Source organism: Camelus bactrianus, chromosome 9, assembly GCF_048773025.1.
Source record: "Camelus bactrianus isolate YW-2024 breed Bactrian camel chromosome 9, ASM4877302v1, whole genome shotgun sequence".
NCBI lineage: Eukaryota > Metazoa > Chordata > Mammalia > Artiodactyla > Camelidae > Camelus > Camelus bactrianus.
This window is the reverse complement of record NC_133547.1, coordinates 33555319-33567385: the sequence shown is the minus strand read 5'-3', so window position 1 is coordinate 33567385 and position 12067 is coordinate 33555319. Positions and strand designations below refer to the sequence as shown.

At 39.5% G+C, this 12067-nt stretch overlaps 1 protein-coding gene across 4 annotated transcripts in view; it reads right to left on the bottom strand.

Annotated features, from left to right (window-relative positions):
• Window positions 1-12067, bottom strand: part of CDC14A (cell division cycle 14A) — a 141638-nt gene that overhangs the window by 65581 nt on the left and 63990 nt on the right. For all 4 annotated transcript variants that reach the window (XM_074370046.1, XM_045513257.2, XM_074370047.1 and 1 more), the window contains 2 exons: window positions 7103-7169; window positions 4086-4148 (listed from right to left, as the gene is read on the bottom strand). In XM_074370046.1, the coding sequence (XP_074226147.1) occupies window positions 4086-4148; window positions 7103-7169 (130 nt within the window). The remainder of the gene's footprint in view (window positions 1-4085; window positions 4149-7102; window positions 7170-12067) is intronic.

Sequence of the window (12067 nt, the reverse complement as noted above, 5' to 3'; positions counted from 1 at the left end):
AGCGTGAACCGCGAAGCTTTACTACCAGAGAGGACACAGCTCCTCACACACCTACAGGTACGTAATTTGACTAAATACTCAGGCTGTTTCATCTTCATTGTTTCTCCCTAGGGGAAAAGGTCTGTTTTTATTTTTCAAATGAACGGATCGATGGTTAGATTTCAAAGGAGTGGCTGCTCTTAGTTCTCAAGCTCTTTGAGAACACTATAAAAAAAACCTGTTGGGAAGGTCTGATTCTTAGCAGAAGCTTTTAGCCCATCTTGCAGTGACTTTACTGGACCTTCACAGCACAGCTCCCAGAAGTATCTGTTTGATCAGGGCAACGATGAAGAATGTACAGTTCCACAGCAGCTTGGCAAAAGATCTGATTTCATATTTGAGAAGATACTTTTGTTTATCAATAATTAATACAATGGACTACATATAAGTCACGTGAAAATAAAGCAAGACCCTGAGATACTGAAGCCTTCTAAATAGAACAGAGCCTTGAAGTTAACTCCTATGTGAACAATTAGATCACCTGAAGCAATGAGATGCAATCTGCTCTGCTCATCCTAGGCTTCATGTCCTTCTGAGGGGCTAGGATAGCTCATCGGCCAGCCTGATCTTGCAGAATCTGCCCTCTAGCTATGTATGACTACCAAACACCAGAAATGTGGCCAGGCCAACCTGAGATGTGCTGCAGTGTAAACTACACACTGGGTTTCAAAGGTTTAGTTCAAAATTAGACATATAAAATACCTCATTAATAATGTTTATATTGATAACATGTTGAAGGAATATTTTTGGTATACTGCATTAAATAAAATATATAATCAAAATTAATTTCATCATTTCTTTTTACTGTATCTAAATGTGGCTATTAGAATATTTTAAATATGTATTATATGTTATCTATATAAAATATAGATAATTTTATATATTTATAAAGTGTATATATATCTATATGATTCTTATTGTATTTCTATTGGACAGCACTGCTCTAGACCCCATGAATTGCAGGAAAAAGATGGATATACTCTTTTGCAGAGTTTTTCCTGTGTTCTGCCACCCTTGTCATTAACAGCATTTAAGCAGCATTCTTATCATGATTCCCTTTTAATCTCACATAGAGATGGAGCTTCATTAATTTAGGCTTTTTCTTGAGTCATATTATGTATTAAATGTGGTTAAGTCAAGAAGTGCCTTTGAAAAAGCTTAAACGTGACCATCGCCTTATCATCTAAGCCTTACATTACCCCAATCTGCTACCAATGATAACATTTTATTTGGAAACTACAAACTTCGTTGGAATACTGACTTTGTTGGAGCTAATGAAATATGTGAACTGAGCTACTCCACCAGTCCACCAAATGTCCAGACTCAGCAAAGCAGAGCAAAGTGGGAGAAGTTCTGACAAGACATGACAGATTGTTGGGAAGAGAACTCCGTTACTTAACCATTTATTCTCTCTAAGCAGCATTTAGGAAATGCCTGCTACATGCTGATCACACTTCTATTTGTGAGTTTCTATTTCATAGGCGTTGTGAGAGAATGGATGTATCATTCTCAAAAGGAAGTCATTCGACAGAAAGCTTTTCAAAGGTTCACCAACTGCCTCCTCTCCTCCCATGACCTGGCTTGTTGTTATTGTTGGTGTTTATGCAGGTTAAGGTGTGACCACATTTCTACTAGATTTTGGGTTGGCTGGTTGGTTCGCAAGAATAGAACTGTGCTATGTTTCAGATTTTTCAATAGCTTTTTCAACGAACTCTCAACATCACTATCAAAGTTTTTTGAAAGATGAAGGAGAAATAAGACAGCAATGGTTTTCTCTCTTTACTGAGGCTTACGATCCTTCTTCTCCCTCTCTGACCTCCAACCCAATCTCACCTTTAATTGAAATGGCTTTAGTGTTTTGTCATATATTTTTCTCTAGGACAGAGATTCAGGTTTTGGGGGGACCTAAAACTTATCTAATTTGGAGGCCCATTTTAAGAAAAGAATACAAAATGATGAACTGAAAAAAGGTTCCCATGGAAGTGGGGGAGGTCTCTAAAATTCACACTTCATTAGCTTTGCAGGAAATTGCCTTTGCACAGATAATACAGACACACGTATATACGCATGGGCAGAGAGGGAGCTTGTTATTGTTTGTTTAAATAAGGGGGCTTCTATTATAAACACTCTTCTGTATCACCTTTCTTCTCATCAATATATAATAGAAATCATTCCAAGACAAGTGGTATAGCTCAAATCAATTTTTTTAAATAAGTACATTGTATTCCATGCTATATATGTACTACAGGTTATTTATTCAAACTTCCCCCTTATAAGTACATCATCTTTTTGTTTCTAGCTTTTTTTAAGGGGGGTGGTGGCAGAATTTTTTTCTTTTGACACTACTAAAAATGCCACAATAGCTATGCTTTGATAGTTTAAAAGGAAGAAGGAGAAATTATGTGGAGTTTTTTTCAATAAATTATACTAAATGTATTCATTTTGGGAGAAGTGGCAGTTTTACGATGTGAAATCTTTCTATCCAAGAACACAGTACAGAGTTTCCATTTAGTCACGCCCCACTCACAAGGACTTTAAAATCTAAGACGGAAAATAAAGCTTGCACGCAAATGGCCAAGATGTAAGAAAAATGGAAGGCACAAATTGTGACACGTGGAACTGAGGAGGAGAGAATCCTGTGGAGAGTGAGAGGTGATCTGTGTAGGGTTTCACACACCCGAGTGGAGGAGGGCAATGTCAAAGGAGACAGGCACCTGGGAGAAAGAGCTCGGCCCGGGCACAGGGACACTCAAGCAACAGCAAGGCAGCGGCCGGGCGGGGCTGGAAGGCAGAGCGCGAACAGGGAAGAAACAGGAGACAGGCTGGCAAGGTGCGCTGGGGCTCCTCCAAAGCTAAGAATGCCAGGACACAGGCGTTCATCCTCATTTCAGCCAATGGGGCAATAGCAGGGGCAGCCAGTCTGGAGCCAAGACGAGACCAGACACGAGTTCTGTTTTAAGATCACTCATTCAAGCGCATGAAAGACCAAGAGGAGAAGGGCCAGGGCTCGTTAGCGAGCGGTCGTAACAGTCCACGGGAGGGGATACGCGACCCGAGCTAAGGCAAGGAAGGGAGAACAGAAAGGAAGAGAGATGAAGCACACCCTGCAGACCAGCAACAGGAGCTCAAATCTCACTAGATTAGGGGGAAAAAGACACGTTTCTAGTCTTGAGCTAGGGTGATTGTAGAATGGTGATGACATTGACACAGACAAGCAAAGCAGAAGCCTTTGTCGTGATGAAAGATGATGAGTTCCTTCTCCGACGTGTTAAGTTTGACATGTCAGCAGGATATCCAAATAGACACATCCCGAACTTTGAGCCCAGAATATGAGGGCTACTCCCGTCTCGCTAAGGAGAGTGATAAATGTTACTGCTCCTCTGGAGAACCCCAACAGATGAGCCCACTTTCACAGAAGGGTCAGCGTCCTCAGAGTCCACAGGCATCTCATCTTTCAAGAAAAGTTAATGACTCCCAGGCTTCTCCTCCACGACTCCGGAAGTGCTCTGCAACACCTCCTTCTAGACAGTGTAACCTGGACAGCCTCTGCCCAAACTCTGCCTCGCTGAGCAGGCAAGACCTTGCTCGAAAGCTCTGGAACCACGCCGTGGGAAGAAATTCAGCCAACACTAAGAACTGAGTAAATTCAGCCATATTTCAAAGCAAAATATATGCAGTCAAAAATATTATAAGGCACAAACCTGACTTTATTTTAACCAAGACCTAAAATTTAAAATAGAAGTAACATGATTTCACTACCAACCTATACTTTTAAATCATTTTTTCTTATAAACTAAACATGCAAGGTAATTGTCAATAAAAGTTTGATGATATGGAGATATATGGCATTTTCCTAAACTAAAATTTTGATGACTCCGGGTTCAAAGGCAATAGCCAAAGCTAAAAGGATGAAACCGACAATTATAGAAAACTGCAGAATGTTTTATTTAGCATCCAATCAATTTCCAACACCTGAATGCTAGGGGGAAAAAGAACAATTTAATCAACATGAAATTATATCTTGCAAAGAATTAAAATGTACAAACCTCATAATGTTCATATTCATCCACATCAAATGTCTCAAAGTCAAAAAATCCATGCTGTAATCCCTGAAAGCAGAATTTGAATTAGTTTTTCCATGTGGCATTGATAAAGGCGTCTAGCTGTTCCTGGAATTCCTGCTCCCAAATGATTCTGACTGATCTGAAGGTGAAACCTTGGATTTGTAATATATCTAGAAGTCATCTAACAGTTGCAATTTTGCTTTGAGACTGTGTTACAAGTGGGACTAAACACTTAGAAAAATATGCAAGTATGTCCCACAAAATATCCCTCTTGAGTTCTAATATATATTTGTTTTTGTATGTAAAATTATTTAGGTATATAAAATGGAACACACTAGCAGATGCATTGATAAAACTTACTGGGAACTATGCAATTAAGTCATACCTAACTATGGCAGAATATGTAATAGCGATTAACTTTTCAAATAAGAGAAGAAAAATCAATTATTCTTAGGTTTTATCCTCCTTTTATCATTAATGAGATATTTAGTAAAAAGGGCATTTTTACTTAATAGGCCCTTATTTGTTCCTAAAACTCTTATGCTGAGAGAACTTGTTTTATGGTGATAATTCCTGACAAAGTAAAAATGTACTTGACTACTTTTACAATTTAGAAGGAAGAACTGATCTTGTTAACAACACAAAGAAAAATTTCATACTCCTTTCTTTTTTATAACCAGTGACTTAGAACTTTAAAAAAAAAAATCTGGCTTGCTCAGATAAAATATCTTGAAGAGGACAGAGTCTTTTTTATTAAGTCATGAAGCGATACAGATTCCATTAGAATTCAAAACCACAGTTACTTTTAAAAGTTATATAATCAAGTCATTAAAAATAGAAGAAACTATTAAGCCAAGTTTAGTACATCTGTCTCTGAAAATACTTTAGAGACTAATGTTTTCAAAATGCAGGACACGGACCACCTGCACCGAAGGTAATTCATATTTAAAATACAGTTCCCTCGGCCCTACCCCAGAACTAGGAAACCAGATTCTTTGCGGGTAGGATCATCATTTTTAACATGTCTTCCTACGTGATTCTTAGAAATACTAAATTCTGACAACACTGGTTTAGACAGGATAAGCAGAACAGTCTATTTAAATTATTTCACCTTTAAACAAAGCAACTTACTTCACCCATATGCATCATTCTAGAGAAAACAATGAAAAAATATACCCTGAACTACCACTTTCCTGCCTCTTTCTTTAAAGTGTGTTGTTTGTGTATGCCTCTGTGTGTAGTTCACACATATATAACCTTCCTTCTTAGGACGTATGGTACTTGTGTTCACAAAATCAGCCCAGCACACAGTGCTTTATGTAAGAGTGTACAGAGGGGCAATGTGTCCCAGCTGCTTAAAGACATGTTCAACAGTCTGTCAGATCCTCTAAAATCCCATCTACATTTGGGTAAGATAAACCCCAACGTTTGATGACACAAGAAATTTACAGAAAACCGTATTCATGAACAAAGTCACACCTTTCCAGTGCAACAGGAAGGATTTCATAAATGTCTACATCAAGTTACCAGTTGCCATAATAACAGGCAGGGATATTGCAATGCAAACTCCTTCTGAATCTCATAAGTGTTATAAAAGGAACAGCCTGTTCCAGATGGCAGCACAGGCAAAATAACACTAACAGTAACAATAAACAAATAACTCTTCCCACCTCGGTCGTATTTTTAAATGCTATAATTGTGGATTATATACTGTCATATTTCCATAAAGATTCTTAACTGATGCTACTGGACGTGTGGGCTGGTGATATTATTTGCAAGAGGGGATGGGCTAGATTATCTTGATAGTTTTTAAGCAAAAACAAAAACATGTGATAGTGATTTTAAAGTTTTACAGAGCTTTAGTTCATTTTAAAATGAAATATCAAAGTCAAAAACATACACATAAAACAAGTAGCATGTTTATCCTACCAATTTTCTCAACTTAAAAAAAACAGGAAAAAGTCAATTTTATATTACATCAGAGAAAAGAAACCGGAACAAGTCTCACTGCTGATACTACGTTTACAGTCCAGGATGACCCCTGCCCGTGGGTTATGTGCACTTACATCCCCGACTGATAAATCATGGCTATATGCTCGAGACCGAATGATGTACTTTGAACCTTCATGAGAATTCACAGTACAGCATGCATGACTTCTCCAAATGTAAATCAATGTTTCTAACACATGTTCCAAAGTTCTCAAAAATCTTTAAGGTTAACTTCTCCATAGTACCTATAAATAACTAAATAACTATGACTCTAAACCTTACAGTGCATCAAATCACCTGGAGGGACTGTGCCAACACAGACTGCAGGGCACCACTCCCAGCATTTATGGTTCAGTCTGTCTCAGATAAGGTCTGAGAATTTGCACCTGCCACAGCTTCCCACACTTTGACAACCACTGACTTACGACATACCCAGACACAATATTAGAAAGAACTCCAGCTTAATATGGAAATCCCAGTTGGAATGAGCCCTCCCAGTAACTCCCTGCGGCCCTGAGAGTGACTTAATCTCTCCAGGGCTGTTTCCTCATCTGTAAAAATGAGATAGTAACATCTGGCCTACTCACTACTTCATGGGCAAGTAATACTAGCCAATTAGAAAAACAGATGGAAATGTTCTCCACGCTAACAGAGAAGCTGTGGCTTAGATAACTTCCTGTCTCTCCCACACCGAGATCTAGCTTGATAATGAAGCTGAGCAGGTGACAAAGCAAGGTCACGGGCACGCAGCAGACAGAAGCGTAACACAGATAGTGTATGTGAGAAAGAGACCCCTCCGCTTCTCTAAGAAGGGTAACCCCCCCAAAAAAATCCCCCCCGATTTGCCCTGTGGTCTGTATTTCACAGATCAATCATTGGTCAAGAAGTGGAAAGCTGCCTTCTTACTGCCTCCGCTCTCTTCTCTCCAACAACAAACAGCGATACTGACATCATTCCTCTCTCACATTGTCAAACTACCGTGTCAGCTACAGCAAGGAGGCTGTTATTACCTTTCTGATTCCCTGCAAGCAGTCGAGGATGGTGAGATTGTAAGTGCAGTTTCCAAAGGAAGCATCCCTACGAACACACAAAACAACATCACATTAACAACATGCATTTATTACATTCAAGTGATAAAACACCAGAGTCCCATGGAGACAGGCTTGCTTGGCTTCACAGACGTCAACGTGGTTACCTTATGTTACGCATCAGGTCCTACTGGTTAACTGCTCCTACGGTTTAACGGAAGCACTTCTGAAATTGCACTAATCCAACAGGCTGAGTTCATGAGAAAGGAGATTTAAGAGCCTGAGCTCCGGCGTCGGGCTGCCTTCAGATTCCAACTCTGCCACGTACTGGCTGAGACCCCGGCAAGAGTTGTTTTACCTCTTGGTCTCAGTCTTGGTTTCCTAATCTGTGAAGTGAAGTTCCTGACAGTAGCTGCCATTCATAGTGTTGTTGTCAAATTACATTAAAAACTATGAAGTCCTTCATACAGTGCCTAGCATAAAGGAAGTGCTGGATAAATATTATGACTGTTCTTCTTATTATTAATAGTGGCTGTTTCATTAAGTGAAATGTACATGAAAATGAGAGGAATTCAGACAGAGGAACAATCACCTGTCAGGAACACAGCAAATACAAGTGTAAAAATTTAAGGGGGACAATGTATGCAGGTCAGCAGAACCTGGCAATTATTTTCATGGATTAAATGCTACAACTGCCATTTCCCACTCCTTCCCCCCCCCCCAAAAAAAATGCTATGGAAAATGTGGTCATGCTTCCAGACAATCTCCTCTCAGGATCCAGGAGAGTTTCTAATGCACCATGAAGTGTTCTATCAAAGGAGAGGAGACCTACTACACCAAAAATTGAGTGCTTCATCCTTTATTTAAGGTTTTAGAGCAACTTAGCAGGCCTGCTTTAGGCAACATAAAACTCAAGTATCAAGTTCAGGTCAGTTAGCAAGAACTGGCACTGGAGCTTTAACACTAGCGATGTTCTGAGGTGTCCAAGGCAAGAAACTTGACCTCAAGGTTTTCAGTCGCTCTGCCCAGCCCCCACTGCTGACCTGAAGGAACTGTCAGGCACCTGCCAATCACAAAGTCAAATGCACTACACAAAGTCGGTCCAAGGTCGGGGGAGGGGCGGGTGGTGCACAAAAAATGGCCCATAGGGAGAAAATTACCCTTAAGGGCTTAAATACATAATTAACATAAAACCGAGTCTTGTATCACAACCATCCGAGGTAACTTCAACCTAGGGCTGCTGAGCCTCAAACTGAAATGCAACATCAACATCACTGGGTTTTAGCATCCTGATGACCTAGTTTAAAAATAGTAAGTTAGCAAAGCCACTTAACAGAAATGTTTAAGTTCTGAAACTTCAGCTAACCTCTGTTAAGGAAGGGTTATTCTAGATATTAAAGCCTGATTTCAAGAGTCCTTTTTTTAAAATATCATCTGAACTCATGGGTCAGTGAAAAATAGTCTCCTTTTCAAATATCTTGCAAAAATATAAACCATATATCAAGAAGCAAATTTTAATGGACTAAACCAGAGAAAAGAGTAGCTGGGGATCTAAGACAAAATACCAGTTTATATAAATAACCACACATTCCTTTTTAGGAACTTGTCTCCTTGGGACAAGGGTTCAGAATCTTCAGTGTGCCGTGGACCCCTTCAGCAATCTGATGAAGGCTGTCAACCCCTTTTCTCAGAATAATGTTTTTAAATGCATCAAATGAAACACATAGAAATAATAGAAGGCTAATGCAATTAAATGCAAAGTTATCAAAATATAAAAAACAAATTTATAATACCATAAATGCACTTTTTATTTATATATAATAAGACCTGGTAGCAGGTCTGATAACAACTACAATTTTAAAGAAGGAATGAATATAAAAATCTTAAGATATATGCAACCACTATAATGGTACATAAAAATGTCTGTAATTTCTATTGTGAAAAAGTCATTTCCATCCTAATACAACTATAGTTTCTTTCCAATGTTTATAATTGAATGTAAATTTATAAGTTATAAGGTGAGTGAAAATAAAGACATATTTTCTCATCATCTAAATTCACTGATTCTCTGAGTTCGCTCCACAGACTCAAGCTTAAAAACTATAGTTTTGATAAACAAAAGAAAAATTTAGGGAAAAAAAGCTTCTCTGTATTTAAAAAGAGTAAAGGAAATGATAATAATTGGAAGCGTTCCTTATTTCCTCACGTGTGTCTTCCTACCAAGGCTCAGCTAAACGAATTCACACAGACAAGTTACGAGAAAAGCTCCAGACCCAGTCTTTGCTGCTGTCTGCAAAGCAGGTGAGATGAGCACAGCCACAATTTTTACAAACTGAGTGCTTCAGCCTGTAAGTTTTTAGAGCAACTTAGTTTTAGAGAGCTCTGGTGACCTGGTGGTCAAATGCGCAGGCCTGAGGGTAAAGGGAGACTTAACACACCGTCTGACACAATCAGGACACAAAGCAGTCACAGCAAGCTAAAAAGACAGGTGGAAGTTCACAGACTGAGGTACAATAAGGGGTAAAATAAAATTAAGTCACCTCCTCCAGACTGGGGAAAGTCGATGACATAGCTTTTCTGAACACCTACTATGCTGGGTAATTTAGATGCCTTCATACATGTAATCCTCGTGACAGCCACGTGAAGCCAAATAGGTTCCCCAAACCTGCTCCCATAACTGAGCAAGAGAGAAATGGTTTATTGGTGGCACCTGGCTCCTACACAGTCCAAGGAGAGTAACCATACAAGTGAAGGGACACAAAAACATGTTACATATTCTCTTGAGATAGAAGAGAAAGAGATAAAGGTGGCAGATTGAACTCATGGATCTATCAAAACCCCACTAAAAAGATTTTTAAGTTTTTTTTTTTTTCATGAACTCCAACAAGGTCAGGGAGAATAAGGGAACAAACAATAGCAATAAAATTCTGAAAGCTGAAAATCAGATACATAACGATAATAAATTAGAGGACCGAGAAAACTGAATACTAAGGCGACAGTGGAAAAATCAGAGAATCGAGCCCACCAACACCAGAGAATTCTCCAAAGGCTCAGGAAGTGGCAGCACTGGCTTCTTCTAGAAGTGAGAATGAAGGAAATGACTATAGTAAGATTGAAAGTACATTTAAGAACCCGAGAGATCTTCCTCTAGAAAAGCAGTATTATCTCCCATTTTATAAATCAATCCTCCCTGTTGATTTTTCTCAACCACCCAATGGAGTTAGAACCATCAGAAAGCAAACGGTTAGGCCAGGAAGGCAGCAAGACACCAGCAAGACACCAAACGTTCAAGTTTGATTTGGGGAGATTGCTTCTGAGAGTATGTTTCACCTACATCGTTATATGAAATGGAGGGGAAGGTTAGGAAAACACCAGACTCTATTAATTCAAAAAATCCCGTCCTACTGTGAAATTACATCATCATTCAACACAATTGATGATTTCTTTCCTCTGCAAATCTCTCTCCCAGATCCTTCCCAATAGAACTGAAAAATTTTCAGGTCCCTGCCATCTTTAAAAGAAAAAACATCCAAAACTTTCTTAACTCTACATCTCCCTTCCACCACCATCTTCACTTTGGCCTTCTCTTAAAACAAGACTAAAAAAATCATTCAATTTCCTGCCTCCGTTTTCTCTCCTCTCACCTCTTACTCTCCTCCTTTCTGTTTCCTCCCTCATCCATGCCATGAACATTTCTCACTAAGGTCACCAATGATCTCTATATTGCTAAGCCCAAGGGACTTTTTTTTTTTTTGAGATAAAATTCACTTTAGCCTTTCCAAAGCAAACAATTCAGTGCCTTTTTTAGTATATTCATAATGTGGTTTTTTAGTATAGTCACAATTCATACCACTAATTCCAAACCATTCTTACCACCCCAGAAACTCTGAACCCCATTTGTAATAATTTCTCATTCTCTCCCTGACCCTCTCCACCCCTGGTGATCACTAATGTACTTTCTGTCTCTCTGGATTTGCTTACTCTAAGCCCAGGGAACATTCTGCATGCATCGTTTTATTTAATATGTCAGCAAGAAGTTAATTCCCTCCTTTGAATATTCTCTTCATTGCTCCTGGATTTTGTTTCTACTTCTCTAAAGACCACTCCTTCCTAATTTCCTAAAGTCACCCTTCACCTCCTAATTTTTAAAAGTGAGAGTTCCCCAAGGTTCAATTCCAGATTCTTGACTCTTCCCCCTCCATCTTCTCTCCCTAGAGCAAGGTTCTCAGACTTCAGTGTGCATCAGCATTGCCAGGACAGTCCCTTAAAACACAGAACACCGGGCCCCACCTGAGTTTCTGATTAAGTAGGTCTGGGGCAGGGCCTGAGAACCTGCATTTCTAACAAGTTTCCAGGTGGTATCAATGTTCTGCTAGGAGGGACATTTTGAGAACCACTGCCCTATGCAATCTCATCTACGTAAATCACCATCTATCTGCCCATGGCCCTCAAATTTCTCTCTCCAGCACAAACTCCTTAGAACTCCAAAGCCGTACAGCCAACCACATACGTGACATTTCCAACTGGGTGTCTTAAGGCCTCTCAAACTCACTGTGTCAGAAGAAACTCTTAAATATGCCACCCACCCCAAAACAACAACAATAATAATCTGGTCCTCTCGCCCTTCCTAACTCAGTAGAAGACACAGCTTCCACAATCACTCAAGCTAGAATCCGGAAGTCCCTGTCTCTCTCATTCTCCTTATCTGATCTGTCACTACGCCCCACTGCTTACCCTCGTAAACGTCTTGATTATATGTGGAATCTAAAAAAAAGGACACAAATGAACTTATTCACAAAACAGAAACAGACTCACAGACATAAAGAACAAAGTTATGGTTTCCAGGGAGTAAAAGGGGTGGGAAGGGGTAAACTGAGAATCTGGCATTCGCATCCTTTGGGGAGTGATGGACACGTTAGCTATCTCGATTGCCGTGGTAGTTTCATT